This window comes from Ranitomeya imitator, chromosome 4 (assembly GCF_032444005.1).
Source record: "Ranitomeya imitator isolate aRanImi1 chromosome 4, aRanImi1.pri, whole genome shotgun sequence".
In the NCBI taxonomy this organism is placed as follows: domain Eukaryota; kingdom Metazoa; phylum Chordata; class Amphibia; order Anura; family Dendrobatidae; genus Ranitomeya; species Ranitomeya imitator.
In genome coordinates, this window is record NC_091285.1 from 449859093 (window position 1) to 449882922 (window position 23830).

The 23830-nt window shown below is 44.3% G+C and overlaps 1 protein-coding gene across 3 annotated transcripts in view; it reads right to left on the reverse strand.

The window, feature by feature from the left end:
• SNX22 (sorting nexin 22) overlaps window positions 1-23233 on the reverse strand; it is a 44060-nt gene extending 20827 nt beyond the window's left edge. The window contains exons 1-4 of one of the 3 annotated variants that reach the window (XM_069765741.1): window positions 22883-23233; window positions 8202-8285; window positions 6736-6840; window positions 1442-1536 (exon numbers count right to left, since the gene is read on the reverse strand). In XM_069765741.1, coding sequence (XP_069621842.1) covers window positions 1442-1536; window positions 6736-6840; window positions 8202-8285; window positions 22883-22945 — 347 coding nt within the window. In that variant the 5' untranslated portion in view covers window positions 22946-23233. The remainder of the gene's footprint in view (window positions 1-1441; window positions 1537-6735; window positions 6841-8201; window positions 8286-22882) is intronic. The other 2 variants (XM_069765740.1, XM_069765742.1) reach the window with 2 other exon arrangements.
• Window positions 23234-23830: the final 597 nt, after the last annotated feature.

Consider the following 23830-nt stretch of genomic DNA (forward strand, 5'->3'; position numbering starts at 1 on the left):
CTTTTTTTGGTCGCTGATCACCCGCTGTCATCGCTGGATTGGCGTGTGTGACGCCGATCCAGCGATGTGTTCACTGGTAACCAGGGTAAATATCGGGTTACTAAGCGCAGGGCCACGCTTAGTAACCCGATGTTTACCCTGGTTACCATTGTAAAAGTAAAAAAACAAAAAACAAACAGTACATACTCACATTCCGGTGTCTGTCCCCCGGCGTCAGCTTCCCGCACTGACTGTCAGCGCCGGCCGGCCGTAAAGCAGAGCACAGCAGTGACATCACCGCTGTGCTCTGCTTTACGGCCGGCCGGCGCTGACACAGTGCAGGGAAGCTGACGCCGGGGGACAGACACCGGAATGTAAGTATGTACTGTTTGTTTTTTTTTACTTTTACAATGGTAACCAGGGTAAACATCGGGTTACTAAGCGCGGCCCTGTGCTTAGTAACCCAATGTTTACCCTGGTTACCCGGGGACTTCGGCATTGTTGGTCGCTGGAGAGCTGTCTGTGTGACCGCTCTCCAGCGACCACACAACGACCTAAACAGCGACGCTGCAGCGACCGGCATCGTTGTCTATATCGCTGCAGCGTCGCTAAATGTGACGGTACCTTAAGGTTATGTTCACACAATGCGTGTTACTATAGCAGCAAAATAAATGAAATTTTGGAAGTCTCATGCACACGCATTAATCTTTTCTTTGCAGATTTGAAGCAGCATGTTAATTCTCATTTTTTCAGTGTTTTTCACCCATTTAAATGAATGGATGAAGGAAAAAAAAAAAAAAAAAAAAACTCCTCCTAAAAAACACACATTTTACGCAGCATTTTTCCTGCCAACACCAGTATTTTTTTTGCAAATTCTGAACGTGTGCACCACATACCCCAAGAGTGTCATTAATAGTGATGAGCAAGTATACTCGTTGCTCGGGTTTTCCAGAGCATGCTCAGGTGTCCTCCGAGTATTTGGCATGCTCGGAGATTTAGTTTTCCTTGCCGGCAGCTGCATGATTTGCGGCTGCTAGACCGCCTGAATACATGTGGGGATTCCCTAACAGGCAACCCCCACATTTACTCAGGCTGACAAGCAGCCGTAGATCATGCAGCTGCGTCGACAAAAACTAAATCTCCGAGCACATCCAAATACCAAGTACTTGAAGACCACACGAGCGTGCTCAGGAAAACCTGAGCAACGAGTATACTCGCTCCACTAGTCATTAACAATATTTTATTTATAATATTGGTGTTAAAAGCCCATCCGCCTTCCGTAAAGAAAAGGCCCAGAGTAACCAATAATGTTCTCCTATTTTGTCTTTTAATCCAGATAAATACCACGGGCATCTTGTCCAATTTTCTTTTGCTCTGTCAATTTTATGTTCCTTAGCGTTAGTCGATTAGCCTTGCCATTGTGTTTGTCACATTGTAGAGCACCAAACACTGTAATACTCACCCTAAGCTGCAATTCTTTTTGCTCTGTGGAAAATGTTTCACTTTTAAAAAATCTAACAAATCCTTGGGAACTTCTTTGTTAAACCATAAGACTCCCTAAAACAGAATAAACAAAACATCAAAAGGTGGTACAAATATTACACCCTAAACTACCATGGCAATGCATGAATAACCCTGCAGTCGCTATGTGGAGTGCCTTCGGGCTGTCAGAGAAAGCCATTTGCCTCCCTGTTTCCTTAGATGCTGCAGTCATTAGTGACTGTATCTTCTAAGGGTATGTGTCCACGTTCAGGATTGCATCAGGATTTGGTCCGGATTTTATGTCAGTATTTGTAAGCCAAAACCAGGAGTGGAACAATTAGAGGAAAAGTATAATAGAAATATATGCACCACTTCTGTATTTATCAGCCACTCCTGGTTTTGGCTTACAAATACTGACATAAAATCCTGACCAAATCCTGAACGTGGACACATACCCTAACAAGTTAGGCTATGTGCACACGTGGCGGATTTCCTGCGGATCCGCAGAGGGTTTTTTTTGCACAGAAACGCTGCAGATCCGTAAGTGATTTACAGTACAATGTAAATCAATGGGAAAAAAAAATGCTGTGCTAATAGTGCGGAAAAATCTGCAGCAAAAATGCTGCAGATTAAAAAAAAAAAAAAAAAAGGACCATGTCAATTCTTTTTGCGGATCTGCAGCGTTTCTGCACCCATTGATTCAGTGAAATCTGCAGGATCTGCGGTTTTGCTGCTGAGTTGGGTGCAAGAAACGCAGTAGATCGGGAGGGGGGGTGGAGACACTGCGTGTGAGGGGAAGATGTGCGCGTGTGTGCGTGTAGGCAGGCATCGTTCGATGGGACTACAAGTCCCATCCTGCTATGCCTGCTACAGTAACAGCCAGCCGAATGATGGGACAGTACAGTCCCATTATCCGGCTACTGTGTTAAAGTGTAAAAAAAAAAAAGTACATACTCACCAATCGCCTAGTCCTCGATCACCTGTAAGAAATATAAAGATAATAAACCAACAATATACTCCCTGATCTGCAGTAATCCATGTAATAACGAGTGTCCCACGACGATCTCCGGCAATACACTGACGGAAGGTATCCTTCCACACTGTATCCCTCCGCCGCTGTAAGTACAGTATAGTTCATACTGTCACTTGCGGCACAGCTGTGTGGGAAAATTCTCAGGCAGCAGTGCCGTAAAGTGAGAGCAATGAACTCATTGAACCCTCAGTGATAACACTGCAGGAGCCATTGTCTCCTGTCAGTGTGTCACTGGAGGCCTATAGAGCTGTCACATCTCCTCACTAAAAAACATACAAAATGCAGCAAATCCACACCTGCGTTTTTTGGCAAGAGAGGGAAGAATTTGCACAGAAAATTCCACATGCAAATCTGCAATGTGTGCACATACCCTTAGACAGACGGAAGTTTCTCTGACCCGGGCGTTACCCGAGAAGCCCTATTGTCACTCACGGCCAGGCTCCTGATGGAAGTTGGGTTGGCACTAGTGATGAGAGAGTGTGCTCATGTCCTATTAGAGTGTCTTCTGTGTGCTCTAATACTATGTTCAAGTTGCTGTGGCTTCATGTCTCGTGGCTCTTCAATAGCCGCAACACATGCAGGGATTGCCTAACAAACAACCTAATCCCTGCATGTGATGCGGCTGTCAAACAGCTGCGGCGACACGAGCATAGTATTCAAGACACGAGCATGCTCAGATAATGTCTTATCACCTTGCTCATCGCTAGTTGGCACAGCGTCACTGTGGAGCATGCGTCAGGGTGCAGAGGACGCTGCATGATGCAGTTTTTTCTGCGCCAAAAACCATGCAAAAGTGAACGCATGCGTCACAAAACGCTGCGTTGTGCATGCGTTTACATTTGCGTTGTGCGCTGCGTCACCGACGCTGCACTGCACAACGCAAATGTGAACTTAGCCTTTGTCTGACAGCCGGTACAGAGAAGCTGCAGCGCGCCGGCTGCCAGTGTTCAATAGTACTCACGTCTAACAGATGCCAGTACAACTGAGGCTCTGACCACAGCGTGAGAGCGACATCAGCAGCATCATCAGGTCATGTGATCACGGTGCTGATGTCACTGGCCCGCGTTACAGAGGCGAACACTGGTGGTAAGTGCTCCAGTGGAGCTGAAGACACCGAAGATTAAGTGCACGGGGAGGGGGGAGAGGGGGGATTCTATCTGTGGTGGGAGATTTGGAGTGAGGATCTAATGTATGTGGGGAGATTTGGATTGGTGATGGGGGGGAGGGATTTAGGGCATGTATGAGGAAACAGTATGGGGGGCATTAACAAAGGAAGGAAAAATATTCCAGCACCAGGCGTCTCTTCATTAAAATTTTCAATATTTTATTTTCATGCCAAGAATAAAACATCCTACAGGAACATGGCCCCTAAACGCCTGACACGCTTCAAACAAAGTTCTTAATCATAGGTAGTTGGGTTGGCACTATGCCTATGATTAAGAACTTTGTTCGAAATGTGTTTTTTTTTTCCTTCCTTTGCTACTGCTAATGCGTGGTATCCAGCCACTTGTTCCTGGCACCTGTGTTCATCTAGATTCCAGTGAGGCACCACTAATCCCCTTCCCTGCTCCCAGTAAGATAGTAGTATGGGGGGCATGTATGAGTAAACAGTATGGGGGATAGATGCAGACACGGTATGGTGAGTGTGGTGACGGGTGCAGACAATAAGGTGGGTGAATGGGGGAATGTATGCGGACAGTATGAGTAGTGATAGGAAAAATGTATGCGGACACAGTATGGGGAGTGAGGGTGATGGGATGTGTGCAGACACAGTATAGAGAGTATGGGCACTGCGCACTGCACACTGTCAGGATTCTATTGTAACAGGGATTTACATACATGCGGTCATGTGCTGACGAGACATGCGTGGCCTCATTCAATGAAAATGAGCTGAGCGAGGCCGGGCACATCTAGTCGGAATGTGGCCAGAAGTATACAAATCGCATGCTTGTGATGACATGACTGTCCACTCTTGCCACCAGCAAGGGAGAATCCTAAAATTGTGCAGTGCATTAGTTGTGATAATTCAGAAGCCTGCGATGTCAGGATTCAGCTCTGCAGGTTCCAGTAGTCGTCACCCGTCACTCATATGCAATATTCACACTTATGGTCCCGTGACAACGAGCTTCTCTTCCTGCTTCTCTCAGTTTTTCACTGAACATTAGAGCATTAGGGAGAGGAGCTCATTGGCACGTGACTAAGTGTGCAAATCACATATGTGCTTGGGGGGTGGGAGGCCCGCCAAACTGAATTCTTGCCTCGGGTGCCAGAAAACCTAGATACACCCCTGCGTCGGACGAGTGCAGATGAGTATTTGTAGTGGTCCGAGTGCTGTCAGTTTTTTTCCAATGGCCGCACTCGGCCAGACTGTACGGGTGTGTGAATATAGTCTATGTAGCAGTCAAATGTAAACATTTTAAATGGGTTGTCCACCACTAGAACAACCCCTTCTTGATCAAAATGTTTGGCTCCCATAAAATAAAGCCTATGCACACCTCCTGTGCTGGCGCAGTTCCTGCGGTGTCAGCACCTGCTCTCCCGATGCTGTGGTGCGGTGTTGTGACACATGACCCCAACACCCAACCAGCACTGGTGTCACTGTTCCCACCTTTGGACAAATCAAACATGAAAAGGAAGTCCGGGCTGCAGTTGATCTTGGACTTCCTCTTCATGTTCTAATCGACAGGAGGTGGCGACATTGGGAGCCGGAGGTCACGTGTCACAACAACAGCACAGGAGCCCCGGGAGAGCGAGTATCGACACAGAGAACGGTGCCAGCACGGGAGGGGAGTATAGGCCTTTTTATTTTATGGGGGCCAAGCAAGGGGTATGACAAGAAGTTGTTCAAGCAGTGGACAACTTCAAGCTATAAGTCTGCTTCACTCTATGATCAGCTGATTGCAGTGGTGTCTGAATTTTGAAAGCGGTGGTCTGTGATGGGAAAACCCCATTAAAGGGACAGTTTTGATGAGTAACAGAGCTGTAGTGTTAGTAGAGCTATGAAGCTCAGCACAAGTTCTGCTGTAATACATTCAGCTTCAGTGGTTTGTTCTGCAGTATACACTGCCATCGCTTTATTTACACAAAGATAACAAGGTATATTAACAAGCACACAACTCAGGAAAGTGAGAGCCCTAATTAGGAGAACTGCTCTAAAAGCAGCAAATGGTGAAGGCTGATGATTATACAAGATTGTCAGGAGCTGAGAGGGAGGGCAGAAGCTAAATATTTAGTTAATTTTTAATTGGGTCAAATTCACGCAAAATGATTTATTTCTGCTTGTACTATGTAATTTTTATATTACAGGTAAGTCTCGTGTTTTTTTACATAGCTACTGAGATTGCTAAATATAAAAGCAAAAAGTACAATACCAATTCAAAATGCAAACAGTTGGGGTACTTTATTGACCTATATCTGTGCAAGATTTTGGCTCCAGACGTATAGTGAGCCTTTTTCAAAGGATCAAAGACTCATTGTTGGTCTGGAGTGGAAACGTTACATACAGTAGATATGAGTTAATGAAGAACACCTACTTTTTAGCATTTTGAATTGCAGTGCGGCCTGCTTTTGGTTTTTGTTTATTACGTTTATGTGGTCATAGCCAAGGGTCCTGCACCCACTTTTTTTCTAGGGTGCCATGGTTTTGCTATACTATACTAAGATCGTTATAAACATCCATATATGTTTACATTGAATGATAAAATGAAACATAATAGACAATCTTTTGTGCAGCCCAAAAACCAATGGCCCGATGTGCTAGAAAATGTTCCATTATCCATTACTGGAGATCTTCTACTGTAATTCTAATATTATGTTATGTCACTCATGTAATCTGGTGTTGTATTCATAGCTATTCATAATTATTTGGACCGTTTTTACATGATTTCTGTTATTTCCCACCGGTGACTGGTGGTTTGTGAATTCCAACCATTTCAGTTCCCTTCACGTACTTGCTTCTTCTTCCACATCTCCTTAGACAGAACATCACGAATCACTTTCAGTAAATTAGTTCTGAACTTCCTCAGACCTTTTTCTTTGTGCCTATATATATTTTATATACACTTGTTTATATTGTCGATTTTGGTAGAAGTTAATATCTATTGGGCTGCAAGCCAGATCCCTCATGGAAACCAGGTATCTAAAGGGATGGGTTTTTACTTTGGATCAGAAGGGTTTGGTTTTTATCACAGTCTCACAAAGCCAATTGCGAATTAATTACTGACTTAAAAATACTTTCTTACTTGGATGTATGCCTCAAGTCCATGCCGCCTTTGCTCTTGGACCTTGGACATCCAATTTGGAACCCGTTTAGGTGGAAAGTCAGGAACTTTGCATGTCTTCTTGAGCTGTGAAAACAATAAGAATTTCACCCACTTAGCATGACAACTTGGAAAGGGTAACTGTCTACAGACCCTGACAGGGGTAAGCAAGTGACATGGCTTCCAAGGTTTCCCTGTAGACAATGAAACAGAGTTATTATGAGGCCCAGTAGCCAATCTTGTAGGCACAACAGAATCATAGGCTCCAAGGGGCACGTGATGCCAGGGCATCCGTATGGGGATTTGGACCTAGCAATACATATAGTGGTACATCACAGAGCATTCCCTCATAAATCCCCCTTGTTGATCATTATTAACAAGGTGCTAGAATGCTGTGTACTAGTTTATTTTATGGTTTTCTTCAGTGTTTAATTACAATACATTCACATGTTTAGATCAGAATGAGCTGTGGACTAGTAAACTATGACCTAATCATTCCTGTGTTTGCAGAGACAGGGGAAATCTGTACATGCATTTCCATGACTGCAAGTACACGTCCCAGGAGATGGGACACAAACAATTATTGTTTACAACTGGAATACAAAGGGTTCCACAGAGCGTACCAGATGGTGACATTTCTCTAAAAGTTATATTGTATTTTCTAAATATTGAAGCAAAGTGGAATAGAAATGCTGCGTCATCAGTTCCCTCAGCCTCTGTGGACAACTGCGCTCTAGAGTAAAACATTTCTTCACAAATCCACAAAAGTCACTGTAGATTACCTAACAATAAAAAAAACACAACACCATCCATGCCTACCATGATGATCAGTGGTAAACCAAGCATTGTCATCACTGGAGGCCAAGTGTACAGTATGGTGGGGCACTAAAGAAGAGTGCCATGGGGACACCAGGTGGGGCGAGTATAGTAGGGTTTGTTTGTTTTTTACTGTAAGCGTTTTATGCAGATTTGGCTATGGATCTACAGGTATTCCTCAGAAATTGGGGTTTGCTAAAGTCAAATGAGAAAATCTGCAACTACTCAGTCACAAATATTCGCATTCTGCAGTCTCTCAAATCTGCACTTTCGGTCAATTTCTCAGTAGAAAAATTCTACAGCGATTGAATGAGATTTGAAGTTTCATCCATCTTGTTGGTCATCTCTGTGGATTGTTAATCTTAAAATCAGGACGAAAATTCTGTAAGTAAATGCTCTCCTAAACAGACCTGTTATTTATGCAATTTTTTTGAATAATGAAATAAGCATGCATGATCTTAAACATGTCTCCGATTAATAGCGCAGATTTATGCAAATAGAACTACAGTATGTAATCATCAATTTGCTTTTAGGAATTATAGATAGAAAAATCTATGAGCATTATGGTTACGCATCAGCTTCCATGCTTGAACGTGTACAAATAAATCTAAAGATGAAGAAATAATTCTTACCAGCTTATGGAGTGTATAAAATTCACTATATCGACGGTCCAGTGTATGTCGACGGCCATTGCATAAGACGTCTAATTTGAAGACCTAACAAGATTAAATTTATAGCTATTATACAAGCGCACACGATGAAATGTCACATTAAAGTAAACACAGAATAAAAAAAGAGAAAAGTATAGAAATCACCACGCTTATCCAAACCATGTGAAGCTAAGAATACTGCATCAACGGTTGCCAAATCCTGATGGTGTGGCATACCGAAGCAAAATGAAAATAGGAGGAAGTTTTTTGCAACACTTCCATCCAATAAAAAAAAAAAATATTTTATTGTAAATCCCTGAAAACGAGTAGATCCAAGTGCAGGTGAATACAAAAACTGACTAGTCCACATGAATTTGCTCATTTTGATTGATTTAACATAAAGTATTATTCATTGGATGGAAGTGCTGCAAAATTCCTCCATTTTCATTTTGTTTTTACATAGTAAACTAACTTCTAAGTCCACGAGAAATCAGATGGGCATCCAGGATGTACAATTTGAGATTCTTCACAATCCACATGATTAATTACTTTTGAAGGAGCCCTAGTCAAATTCGCCACTCATAAGTAATTTGATCCTTCAGCTGTGCACACAGATGTTGGCTTATACAGGAATTCATACGGTGAATTTTAAGATACCTGCAGCCCCATTTTCTATTACTCTTCTTAGAAGACAACCAGGTTAATCCGCTCTTCCCATTAGAATAAACGTGCATGCGTTAAAGGGACTCCGCCAGCACAGAATACGGTAATTGTTCAAACCAAGTACAGTCGCTTGGTACATCTTGGCACGGCCAAACATTTAAGTGCACCTTCCAATTTATTCATTTATTTATTTTACTCACTTATATACCGCCATGATGTACCGAGCACCTGTACTTGGTTTTAGTAGTCATTCTGTGCTGACAGTCCTTTTAATGGTTGGGTTTAAGAAAGAAAAAGTTGTTTCTCGGACAGCTATCTTATGTGTATAACCTGCTTTACAGAGAATGGGCTGAAAACTGAATAGCCATCTGCTGAAAATACAGTCATTCTAGTGACAAGTAATACATAACCTTTAGCTTAACTTCACTTTGATTGGTATGTAATAAAAAGCTTGGATTTCTGTAGTACTATCTACAAGGAAGACAAAAGGAGTTTTGCAGAATGAACATCATAATCTTTGCAGTATATGGACCGCAATAGATCTGCTCTTCAGGAAAAGTCTGCTGATATTAATGACTAGATGGTGGCCCGATTCTAACGCATCGGGTATTCTAGAATATGCATGTCCATGTAGTATATTGCACAGGCCACGTAGTATATTGCCCAGCCACATAGTATATTGCCCAACCACGTAGTATATTGCCCAACCACGTAGTATATTGCCCAACCACGTAGTATATTGCCCAACCACGTAGTGTATTGCACAGCCCGCGCAGTACCACAAACGCAGTATATAACACAGGCCACGTAGTGTATAACACAGCCCGCGCAGTACATTGCACAGCCACGTAGTAGTATATTGCCCAACCACGTAGTAGTATATAATACAGCCCACGTAATATATTGCACAGCCCACGCAGTATATAGCAATGTGGGCACCACATCCCTGTTAAAAAAATTATAATAATAAGTTATAGTAATAGTTATATACTCACCCTCCGTTGGCCGTTGGATCGAAGCAGTTACCGTCGCTCCTCACGCGCTCCGGTCTGAAGAGTGCATTGCGGTCTCACGAGATGATGATGTAGCGGTCTCGCGAGACCGCACGTCATCTCGCGAGACCGCAATGCATGGAGCGGTCACCGGGGCATCGCGAGGAGCGGGAAAGGCCTGTTCCTGATCCGACGGACGGTGAGTATATAACTATTTTTTTTTTTTTTATTATTATTTTTAACATTAGACCTTTTACTATTGATGCGGCATAGGCAGCATGAATAGTAAAAAGTTGGTCCCACAGGGTTAATAGCAGCATTAACCAAGTGCGTTACACCGCGGTCAACGCTGCCATTAACCCTGTGTGAGCGCTGACTGGAGGGGAGTATGGAGCGGGCACTGACTGCGGGGAGGAAGGAGCAGCCATTTTTCCACCGGACTGTGCCCGTCGCTGATTGGTCTTTGGCAAAACAGCCACAACCAATCAGCGACTTGGATTTCCATGACAGACAGAGGCCGCGACCAATGAATATCTGTGACAGACAGAAGTACCACGATGAGGAAGGTGCTCACTTAGATAGGAGGTGCTCAGGAGAAGACAATAAATATACGAGAAAAACTCCGGCACACTACAGTTCAAAAAAGATTTCTTATAATTTATTTCTTATATTCCAACAATGTATTGCAAGAGACAGAAGTGACCCTTAGACAATTATATAGTAGATGTGTGGACTCCCCCTGCCTTACCACCAGTGATTGATAGATTTCTCCCCATGTAGAAAGCTGACAATCAGCAGCTGCAGAGAGCCTGTATATCATGCATACATCAATAACTCGCTGGCCGAGCGCTGCTATGCTTTAAGATGTAAGATCTACAGCATAACACCAGACAGATTCTATGTAATAGGCAAATACAGTGAAGGAAATAAGTATTTGATCCCTTGCTGATTTTGTAAGTTTGCCCACTGACAGACATGAACAGTCTAAAATTTTAAAGGTAGGTTAATTGTAACAATGAAAGATAGAATATCAAAAATAAAAACCAGAAAATCACATTGTATAAATTATATAAATTTATTTGCATTTTGCAGTGAGAAATAAGTATTTGATCCCTCTGGCAAACAAGACTTAATACTTGGTGTCAAAACCCTTGTTGGCAAGCACAGCAGTCAGACATTTTTTTGTAGTTGATGATGAGGTTTGCGCACATGTCAGGAGGAATTTTGTTTCATTCCTCTTTGCAGATCATCTCTAAATCATTAAGATTATGAGGCTGTCGCTTGGCAACTCGGAGCTTCAACTCCCTCCATAAGTTTTCTATGGGATTAAGGTCTGGAGACTGGCTACGCCACCCCATGACCTTAATGTGCTTCCTTTTGTCCCACTCCTTTGCTGCCTTGGCTGTATGTTTTGGGTCATTGTCTTGCTGGAAGACCCAGCCATGACCCATTTTTAATGTCCTGGCGGAAGGAAGGAGGTTGTCACTCAGGATTTTATGGTACATGGCTCCATCCATCCATTCTCCCACTGATGCGGTGAAGTGGTCCTGTGCCCTTAGCAGAGAAACACCCCAAAACATAATGTTTCCACCACCATGCTTAACAGTGGGGATGGTGTTCTTTGGGTCATAGGCAGCATTTCTCTTCCTCCAAATATGGCAAGTTGAGGTAACGCCAAAGAGCTAAATTTTTGTCTCATCTGACCACAGCACCTTCTTCCCAATCACTCACAGTATCATCCAGGTGTTCATTGGCAAACTTCAGGCCTGCACATGTGCCTTCTTGATCAGGGGGACCTTGCGGGGGGCACAGCAGGATTTCAAACCTTTACAGTGTAATTTGTTACCAATGGTTTTCTTGGTGACTGTGGTCCCAGCTGCCTTGAGATCATTAACAAGTTCCCCCTGTGTAGTTTTAGGCTGATCTCTCACTTTCTTCATGATCAAGGATACCCCACGAGGTGACATTTTGCATGGTGCCCCAGATCGTTGTCGATTGACAGTCATTTTGTATTTCTTCCATTTTCTTACTATTGCACCAACAGTTGTCCTATTCTCACCCAGCATCTTACTTATGGTTTTGCAGCCCATTCAAGCTTTGTGCAGGTCTATGATCTTGTCCCCAACATCCTTATAAAGCTCTTTGGTCTTGCTCATGTTGTAGAGGTTAGAGTCTGACTGATTAAATGAGTCTGTGGACAGGAGTCTTTTATAAAAGGTGACTATGTAAGAGCTGTCTTTAATGCAGGTAACAAGATGATTGGGAGCATCTAACTGGTCTGGAACCAGAACTTTTAATGGTTGGTAGGGGATCAAATACTTATTTCTCACTGCAAAATGCAAATAAATTTATATAATTCATAAAATGTGATTTTCTGGATTTTATTTTTGATATTTTATCTCTCAATGTTAAAATTAACCTACCCTTAAAATTATAGACTGTCTTTGTCAGTGGGCAAACTTACAAAAATCAGCAAGGGATCACATACTTATTTCCCTCACCGTCTGTACCTCCACTCCAGTACTTTGCCAGTGACTTTGTCATGCTGTATACTAATAGACAACATCTAAGTTTATTAAGTAAAGGAGCAGTGTTAGTGTGCAAGGAATGTCACAGCCTAAGCAAAGCAATGACGAGCTAGAACTATATACACTACCATGTTGCCTTCATATAATCAGTTACTCAGTTTCTTAGTACTAAAACTGTAACTGTCCATACAGGGCCGGTTTTAGACAAAGTGGCGCCCCAAATGCTCACATATTGCACCATCACACAGAAACGCTACAGTTGTATTTACATGTACTGAGTTCAGGCCGTTAAATGAGCGTGATTGACAATATGGACATTGCTCAGCGCTTGTTTCCCGGCCTCTTTACACCGGATGACAAAGAATGATGGACACAGAGCAATCACTAATAGATCAATTTGTCCTTATACAGTATCATGTTATCAGCAGCATATCTGCAGTTTTCACTTGGTAATGTGCTGCTGAGAACAATTATTTTTGTTCCAGCATAAACAATCCAATCACTCGATTACCGTATTTTTCGGACTATAAGACGCACCGGACCATAAGACGCACCCCAAATTTGGGGTGAAAATTGCAGAAAAAAAGATTTTTTATAACATGGGGGTCCGTCTTATTGTCTGAATTTACAGTATCTTATGGCGGTGGCAGAGCAGGGTCACAGGAGGCAAGGTGGGGTGATGCTGGGATGAGGAGGTGCTGGGATGAGAAGGTGCTGGGATGAGAAGGTGCTGGGATGAGAAGGTGCTGGGATGAGAAGGTGCTGGGATGAGAAGGTGCTGGGATCAGGAGGTGCTGGGATCAGGAGGTGCTGGGATGAGAAGGTGCTGGGATCAGGAGGTGCTGGGATCAGGAGGTGCTGGGATCAGGAGGTGCTGGGATCAGGAGGTGCTGGGATCAGGAGGTGCTGGGATCAGGAGGTGCTGGGATCAGGAGGTGCAGTGAGAGGTATGGCGTGAGAGGGGTCCCTGGCATACCATGCAGGCTTACCTAGGTGGCAGAGGTGCGGTGGCAGAGGTGCGGTGGCGGGGGTGTGGCAGCAGAGGAGGCGCAGGAAGCGGGGTCCCTTTCCCCGGTATGGTGATGCAGCAGGCCCGGTATGCAGCAGAGCCGGGTGAATCCTCTTGTTATCGGTGGGCGCGGCCATCTTCCTGAGGCCGCGCGTGTGCAGATGAAGCGCTCTGCTCCCGGGGCTTCAGAAAAATGGCCGCGGGAGGCCGCGCGTGCGCAGATGGAGATCGCGGCGGCCATTTTCCTGAAGCCCCGGGAAGCAGAGCGCTCCATCTGCGCACGCGCGGCCTCCGGAAAATGGCCGCCACCACCGATAACAAGAGGATTCACCCGGCTCTGCTGCATACCGGGCCTGCTGCATCACCATACCGGGGAAAGGGACCCCGCTTACTGCGCCTCCTCTGCCGCCACACCCCCGCAACCGCACCTCTGCCACCGCACCTCTGCCACCTAGGTAAGCCTGCATTGCGACTATTAGACGCACCCCCCATTTTCCCCCCTTTTTTTGGGGGGAAAAAGTGCGTCTTTTAGTCCGAAAAATACGGTAATAGGCAGCATTTTGCTTGTTTAGTATAATACACCCCACAGTTCTACATAGTATGTGTCCTATGTATAGTATAATGTGCTACATAGTAGCATACACTCCCCATAGTCCTACATATAATATAATGTGCCCCATAGTCCTACATGTAGTATAATACACTCACGATAGTCCTCCATATAGTATAATAGAGACCCCATAGTCCTCAGAGTATAATGCACACCCATAGTCCTCCATACAGTATAATGCAGCCATAGTATAATGAAGTCCCCATATAGTCCATATAGTATAATACACAGCCTATAGTCATTGATAGAGTATAATGCAGCCACCATATAGCATAATGCAGCCCCATATGGTATAATACAGCCCCCATATATTGTGGTATAATGCACACCCCGTAGTCATCCAGTATTATGGCCACCATGTGATTTCTGATTTAAAAATAAATAAAATACTGACCACTCCCTGTTCCTCTGATGCTCCGGTCTGTACAGAGCATCTGTACAGCCCGGCACAAGTGACGTTATCGCACCCACTGTGTTAGAGGTCTGACACAGAGTGGGAATGATGGGAAAGGGTGCATCATCGACGTTTCCACCTCAATCATTGCTTTCAACTGTATCAGCCTCGGTCGATACCATTGAATGTGTAATGCCAGGAGTGGGGGGACTGAAGCCGGCGCTGGCACCAGGACCCCCTGACTCACGGGCCCCATTAGCGGCATGCCACTGGCTATGGGCCCTTAGGGGAGTGGGGACACTATGCAAATATCTTGTTTGTTCTAGCGCCGGTCCTGCATCTGTATTCTTCCTGGGTCAACCATTAAAAACATGACATCTTGAGTAAGCAATGGTGTGTGTGTGTGTGTGTGTGTGTGTGTGTGTGTGTGTGTGTGTGTGTGTGTGTGTGTGTGTGTGTGTGTGTGTGTGTGTGTGTGTGGTGTGGGGGGGGTTATCGGTGCCACTCAAATATTATGGGGCCGCCCATCTTAGGCATATTCCATCATGAACCTCACATACAAACTTTTAACAAAGGGTCAGAAATAGAAAAGCGGTGGCTTGTGCAGATATATCCCAATTCACTTGGGATATAGGAACAACCCTCCTTCCCTCTTGGTGCAGTCACTGCTAGGCAATATCAAATAAAATGGTGACCCTTTATGTTTATGATTTATATTATACTGTAAAATATAAGAGTGTAATAGGTAAAAGCATCACAAAAATCTCAGTATTCCACAGATGTGACGTGTATAAGTGACAAGCAAGATAATTGTGTAATTGACATGTTCTCGCCTGTTCTAACTTTTGACATCTGATCTAAGGTCAGATCATGTGACAGTCCTGAACTCAGATTCTTTGGCTCTCAGTGAACAAAAACATTCCCCACACCCAAATCCTGTACAATAAATCGTGTACGATTTCTGAAAACCAGACATCACAAATCCTGACCAAAAGAAAGTGACATCCAAGCAGAATCTTAAAAAAAAAAAAAAAAAAAAAGTCTAGTTTGGTCATCTCCAAGGCATAACAGAGCCACATTTCCTATAACTGCAATTCTGTCTTTTAGTAAAGCAGTAAAATATAGAGAGAATTTCTGGGAACCAGATTTATTGCGAGACGCATTTTACATACGGTATTTAGACAGGTTTATCTCTCTATCCTCAAAATGAAAGATAATAGTTAAAAAGGGCATCTGTCAGTAGGATCAACCCCCTAAGCTATCTATATTGGCATGTACTGGTAGGGCTTAGGAAGTTGACTAAAATGATACCTCGATATCTGCGATATCTAATCTTGGCATGCACAGATGGAGATCTTGGCACCAAGATCTCTGGAGAGGAGTTCTCAGCTCTGAAATCTCATCTCCTGAGATCTTGGTGCCGAGATCTCCATCTGTGCATGCGCCGTGCCCCCAGCAGCCATTTTCCCGGAGTCCACCGCATAGTAAACCATGAAAGTGCGGGGGCTCTGGGCTTTCACAAAATGTCGGCAGAGCCCCTGCACCACCGAACACCCGCAGCAGTACACATCCGAACACCCTCATCCCAGCCTGTGGCTTGCAGTAACACTTCACTCTTGCCTCCTCCAGCAGCAACCCTGGGACCCCGCTTCACCATAGCCACCACCCCCCGGTAAGCAATAAGTCGCATGGATTATAAGAAGCACCAACATTTTATTTAAAATAGTTTTTTTTTTTCCTATTTTTCGCCTCAAAATTTGGGGTGCATCTTATAATCCAATGCGTTTTATAATCCACAAAATACGGTAGTTTTCTTTTAAACACTTGTACCTGCTGATTCCAGGTCTTTTGCAGCTCTACACAGGTGGTTTTTGGCTCTTAGGCCGGCTTCACACTCAGCGTATGAAAATACGGTCCGTATATTACGGCCGTAATACGCTGAAATGTCCCGAAAATAGTGGTCCGTAGCTCCTCCGTAGGCAGGGTGTGTCAGCGTTTTTTGCGCATGGCATCCTCCGTATGTAATCCGTATGGCATCCGTACTGCGTGATTTTCTCGCAGGCTTGCAAAACCAACATACCGCTATAGAAATGATCCATGTGTCCCAAAAAGAAAAAAAAAAAAAATAAATTATATATATATATATATATATATATATATATATATATATATATATATATATATATATATATAATCATTAGACACATATGTATATATATATTAATATTTATTCCAGCGCTTTACAGCTTGAAAGCCGGTAATTCAATTACCGGCTTTTTCTTTCTCCTTCCTAAAACCCGACATGATTTGAGACATGGTTTACATACAGTAAACCATGTCTTCTCTCCATTTTTTTTGCAGATTCCACACTACTAATGTCAGTAGTGTGTATCTGCAAAATTTGGCCGTTCTAGCTTTTAAAATAAAGGGTTAAATGGCGGAAAAAATTGGCGTGGGCTCCCGCGCAATTTTCTCCGCCAGAGTAGTAAAGCCAGTGACTGAGGGCAGATATTAATAGCCTGGAGAGGGTCCATGGTTATTGGCCCCCCCCTGGCTAAAAATATCTGCCCCCAGCCACCCCAGAAAAGGCACATCTGGAAGATGCGCCTATTCTGGCACTTGGCCACTCTCTTCCCATTCCCGTGTAGCGGTGGGATATGGGGTAATGAAGGGTTAATGCCACCTTGCTATTGTAAGGTGACATTAAGCCTAATTAATAATGAAGAGGCGTCAATTATGACACCTATCCATTATTAATCCAATTGAATGAAAGGGTTAAATAAAACACAAACACATTATTTAAAATTATTTTAATGAAATAAAAACAATGGTTGTTGGAGTATTTTATTCTACGCCCAATCCAATCACTGAAGACCCTCGTTCTGTGAAAGAAAAAACATAATAAACCAACAATATACTTACCCTCCGCAGATCTGTAACGTCCAACGATGTAAATCCTTCTGAAGGGGTTAAAACATTTTGCAGCAAGGAGCTTTGCTAATGCAGGCTGCTCCTCGCTGCAAAACCCCGGGGAATGAGTCTAAATATAGATCAATGAGCTATATTTAGCTTCATTTGCGGTGAGGCGCCCTCTGCTGGATGTTCATAGATCGTGGGAAATTTCCTAGAAAGCTCCCAGACTTTCTAGGCAAGTTCCCACGATCTATAAACAACCGGCTTTTCTCTCTAACAGCGCTGCGTATTTCTCGCAAGTCACACTGCTTGTCCGTGTGAAATCCGTATTTTTCACGCTTCCATAGACTTTCATTGGCGTATTTGTTGCGCAGTACGGTGACAAACGCAGCATGCTGCGATTTTGTACGGCCGTAGAAAGCCGTATAATACTGATCAGTAAAATACGGCAGATAGGAGCAGGGGCATAGAGAATAATTGTGCCGTATTTTTTGCGAGTTTTACGGACGTAGTTTCTGCGCTCTTACGTCCGTAAAACTCGCAAGTGTGAAGCCGGCCTTAGAGTAGTGAAAATATCAGAAAAGTTGTCCGTCTGAAATCTTGCGAGGAGCACCAGGTCATGGCCAGTTTATGGTAAAATTATGTTCTTTCCATTTCCAGATTATGACCCCAACAATGCTCACTGAGAACTTAAGTAGTTTAGAGATTCTTCTATAACCAATGCCTTCAGTATGTTTTGCAACAATAAGGTTGTGAAGGTCTTGAGACAGCAAACTGCTTTTACACATCATGAAATATTTTTTGTGTGGCACCCTGGTAATGAGACACCTTTTCATAGGCCATCAGTTGAACCAGCGGATACACTGTTTGACACAGACAGAAAAGGGCCCCTGTGTAAGAACATTATATGGGCTCTTTGCAACCTAAGAGCTCCTAAAAATGCAAAAATTGCACCTGCTTTGGAGGTAGAAATGGGCCCCCTATCACTTGGGCCGCACAGGCTGCATCAATAATATGTCCACCCCTGAGCGGATGATATGATTTGCCACTAAGTGGAAGGATTGCGTTCTAGTTTCTGATAGATTTCAGCTGGTATCATGACTTTCCATGACTTTTTGCACCTCTCTTGCTTACCGTAATTTCTTCAATACTTTTTTCTCTCTGTAATTTCTCATTATTTCACATAACAATTTATGGACATCTATGGTTTGATTTCTTTGCCTGTGTGGATTGGATGGGTTGTTACCGATATCTGGTGAGAATTTCATGTCAATAGAACCTTTAGAAATATATTTACTTATAACAACTGGTGTCGCGTTCAATACTTATTTCTCCCACTATATGTTCTATTTTTGCAGTTTACCCTCTCTACTAAGTAAATTGCTCTAATCTTTTTATTAGTCTATTGCTGCATTTTGTCTTTATAATGATACATGATGTCTGGGGAGCATGCAAAGGAAACGTGGAGGTATTACCACAGCTACTAACTAGCAATAAGTGTATTTTAACTGAACTGCTTGAAGTCTATTGTTCCTTGCCTCTTGCATAAAAGAAAAAAAACCTCAATATTTATCACTGCCCTAAAGGGTAACCCGAAGTGGCTGACAGCTTCATCACAAGTGCTCTGTACATGACCAAGCACACTGCCAAGACACTAATATTGGTTTTATCACACAGTAAATAATGTGCATGTGACATAAGATAGAGAGACCTTACAGCAGGTAACCTGATCTGAACAAGGGTGGACCATACATAGCAAAATGGAAACAAAAGCTTTGTAAAGAAACAGTCAAGTTAATCTAGGGCAGACGTCATGTACCGTAGAGGTCCTTGCCAGGTCCAAGAATGAGCTTCACTGACCTAAAATGTGTTTTCTGGTTTGAGAAATGTGCAAGTGGAGACACTTCAGCAATCAGAGCAGAGGAACCATCTGATGTTTATATTGTTGTATTATATTATTATTATGTAATGTATTACAAATACATTTTTGGAGGCAGAAAAAGGGATTTGTGCCAAAGATCAAGTTACCCGTCAACACCCCCATTCTAACCTGAATGCTGATGTGGGTCACTACACTTGGCATGTCTGTGGTTTCCCATCCGTTTTGTTACAATAGTCAATCTCCTGGAAATGAAATTCATTAACATCAAAGTAATGTAAATGACTTATGTGCTTCCTTGCTGCAGTTAATGCAATAAGAGAAGAATAGGAAACTACAAAGTAAAAGCAATAGGATCTTCAGCAGCGTGGGTACAACCAGCAGAACTACAATCTGAACCAGTATATACCAGTACTTCAGTTGCACTCTTTCATTACCTCAATATATTCCCTGGGAGTTTTCTAAAATGGACAACTGGAAATGGCTGATAAAACAAGTTTTATAGCAGTGTAAAGAACATGGAAAGCAATTCCAATCACACTGACCTCCAATCAATGTGGGACTTTGGCAAGAATGGGCACTTAGGGCAGGTACAGGGTCACAGATGGGCTTTTCGTCCATTGCCCTAACCATTACCTAAATAGCCTGGCGTAGAATCTTGTTGGTGATTTCCTGCTGGCCCCCTGCTTTTTATTCCTCAGTGAGGTTTTAAAACCATTAACTATTGAATTACTTCTTATGATCTTGAATAAGATGTAAACTTATTTTCATAAAGACAATATTTGGCATGGTGTAAAAGTACATTTCCAAGGCAAATATGAATGAACCAGTGGCTTTTCTGGTAATAATCAACTAATCTTGAGGGGAACAATGTTGGGAGCTGTAACCTGTTTAACAGAAGAATTGTTTCACCAATTTGGAAGATCCAGGATCACATATTTAATAATGTAATACCAATCAGACACCTCTGGCAATAGATAATCTCTAACAAGAACAAAAGGTCGGGAATGGTAGTATCCAAGAGCCGACTGACCTCTGCTGTTGTGGAAAAGTTAGGATTCCTTCATACACAATAATCGTCAGCTGGTCTCGGTTTGGCCAACAACAATCTAATGTGTATGGCCAGCAGGTGACACTCTGTCTTAGGCTACATTCCCACATGTGCATGTTACCATCTGAGAGAAACGGACATTTTTTTCTCAGGTGTCAGCCTAAATGCAAAAGTTTTTATTTTCAGTTTGTTTTTTTTCACGGACACAGGCAAACTGTCCAGACTATTTGTCTCCATTGGCTCTTAAAGAGGTTGTCCACTACTTTGTCATTGATGACCGGTCCTTAGGATAGGTCATCAGGGTCTGACTGTTAAATCAATTGGAGGTGGATGTGCAGTATGCAGCCGCGTCATTCCCAGCCAGAGGAGGCTGCTGCCGACACAGAACAGCTGATCAGCGGGAGTACCGGATGTTGAACCCCAACCGATCAGACATTGATGGTCTATCCTAAGAATAGGTCATCAATGATAATGTAGTTGACAACCTCTTTATTGTATCAGTTCAAAATAGTTGAAACTCAGAATTCTGAAGAATAAAGTGTGTCTTCAAAGTCATCTGTTTTAGGCCAGTCTCACACGTCCAGATAATTCCAGTACCGGGAAAAAAAAAAAAAAAAAAAAAAAAAATCGGTACCGGAATTATCCGTGTCCGTGTGCCCCTACATTTCTGTGGCACATCAGTGTGACACATGTGCAGCACACGCACTGTGCTGGGTACCACACATACCAGCATCTGGTGCTGAAGCCCCATTCATATCTTCCCTGCATCAGCATTTGCTGTAGAGAAGATATGAATAATTGTGTTTAAAATAAAGATCTATGTGCCCAACCTGTGCGCCCAAACACACAATCCCCTCCCCCCCCCCCCCCCCCCCCGCTGTTCTGAAAATACTCACCCGGCTCCCTCGCCGGTGCTGCTTCCTGTTCTGGCCGCATCTTCTCCTGTATGTGGTCATGTGGGGCCGCTCATTTACAGTAATGAATATGCGCCTCCACCCCATGACTGTAATCGGCGGCCCCACGTGACCGCTGATACAGTAGAAGATGCGGCCAGAACAGGAAGCAGCGCCAGTGAGGGAGCCGGGTGAGTATTTTCAGAACAGCGGGGGGGGGGGGGGGGCGCATAGGTTGGGCACATAGATCTTTATTTTAAACACAATTATTCATATCTTCTCTACAGCAAACGCTGCTGCAGGGAAGATATGAATCGCGGCTTCAGCACCAGTGGGGGAGACAGCGCTTAGGCACACGGAGACACGGTCCGCAAAAAATCAATGACATCTGAACAGATGCATTGATTTGAATGTGTCTACGTGTGTCAGTGGCTCCGGTACGTGAGGAAACTGTCACCTCATGTACCGGAGCCACTGACGTGTGAAACCGGCCTTACACGAATAGACTTCAAATCACCACTCCAGCAGGTTGTTTGTGCAGTGCTGGGGTGGTGCTACTACTGTAAGATCCCTGCCCTTAGCCAGAAGATTTCGGACTATTGCGGGGAAATGTATCCTAGCCATAGGAAGAAAGCCTACCTATGGCATATGAGTAGAAAAGGGGAAGGTTTTTATCCACCTTCTCCAGAGGGAGAAAGAAAAAGGGTCCAGCTCCGAGAGAATCTATTACTGCTCTGTAGTGGAATTAAACCAGAACAAGAGTGAATCAGAGGAACTGACTCCAAACCACAGATCAAAGTCTAGACAGGGGACTATCCTCTGTAGGTAATACGCGGGGCAGGAAAACTGTCAGATACGCCAACATCCACAATACTACAGGTGGGACACAGGGACCCCTTATGCCAAGTGTGCCAGTCATTGTATAAGAAGGTAGGATGCATACATTTAGGCTTCTTTCACACTTCCGTCGGTACGAGGCCATCACAAAGCGTCGGCGCAACGTACCAACGGACAGTGGTGATTTTCTGCACAACATGGGCAGCGGACGCAGTGTTTCATTGCGTCCGCTGCCCATTGTAAACTCCCAGGGAGGAGGGGGTAGAGTTACGGCCGGGCATGCGCAGTTTAAAATGCAGGACACAACTTATGAAAAAATGTTCGCTTGAATGTTTTATCGCTGCGACGGTCCACCAAATACCGACGCAACCAGTGCACGATGGACACGACGAGTGGCCATACGTCGCGATCCGTCGGCAATACAAGTCTATGGGAAAAAACGCATCCTGCGGGCACATTTGCAGGATGCGTTTTTTCCCCAAAACGACGCATTGTGACGGATCTAAAAACACAGAAGTGTGAAAGTAGCCTTACTAGTAAAAATCATGTCATCCTTATGCCTCAGTTTTCAGAAGGGCCCAACCTGTGAGGGAACTTCATTTTTTTTTTTGCAACCTTCTTTCTTTAAACTTTGATTACTGGTAACGGTGCCATGCCCTGGCAGGAGGGCTGCCCGTCAGGCGGCACATTGCATGGTGACTACGGGACAATACAAGTCTTAATGTTAGGGGCAAAGTGACTTGGAGGGTAAAGCGCTGCCAGCGAGGGTCCTCCTCACATGTGGGCAGATGTGCCAGGTGAGGCTGTCCGGGCATATTGGCAGGGCACCATGCAGACAAAGCCGGGAGCAGCCCCTCACAGTGCCCGGCTGGATGGGCACAGGCTGGCACCTACCGTGTGGGTCTTGTCGGACTTGTTCACCTGGTGTCCCACTGACGGGATGTACACTTCTAGCATTCTCCCCCTCCGTGCAGCCAGGATGGAGCGGACAGGGTGCCGGGCTCAGGGTCTCGCCATGTCCCCGGGGATGTCTGTGCCCTGGCAGTGTGCGGGACCGCAGTGCCCAGGGCTACACACGACATCTGATGCGTCCGTGCCACCCCACCCCCATCTGTGCCTTCAGCTGTTTGAAACTCGGTAACACCGCCCTCCCCTCATATAACACTGCCCCTCCCCGGCTCCATTGATGGACCGCACAGAGCCGCCTCTCCCGCTCCCTCACCGGTCACCGCCCTCCTCCGCCTCTCAGCATGTCCGTCCCTCAGAGACATGGACGACATAAGAGGGGATGCCCGGCTCACGGTGTGGAGGAGGGTCATACATAGGATGTAACGCTCATGTTCACCCTGAGGTGCCCAGGCAGTGCCATGTGCTGAGGAAAATCTCATTACACCCCTTGGTCACACAGGACAATTATGAAAAATACAATATGTGTTTTTCGTCATTGAAGGCAATGCAAAATATGCAGAAAAATCACAATAAACTGGATATGAAGACAGTTCCATCAATATGCTCCATGTTTCATTCAAGTCCACTGTGTACATCGCTTACATCCGGAGCAAATAGCTGATGGGTCATGGTGGGACTGCCAGGTGTCAGACCCAGGCTCGGACTGGCCCACCGGAGAACCGGAGGATTCTCCGGTGGGCCCAGGCACTGACCCAGCAGCTGCCTAGACCCCACCAATCTCATATTGATTACCTATCATACAGAAAGATCATTAGTGTGATAGTCCGGGACAACCCCTGTAAATTAAAGGGATAATCCCACCTAATAGCTGCTTGCCAGTCTGCGTAACTCTCACAGAGTTCAGAGGAGGCAAACATGTAAGCACTAGTGTTG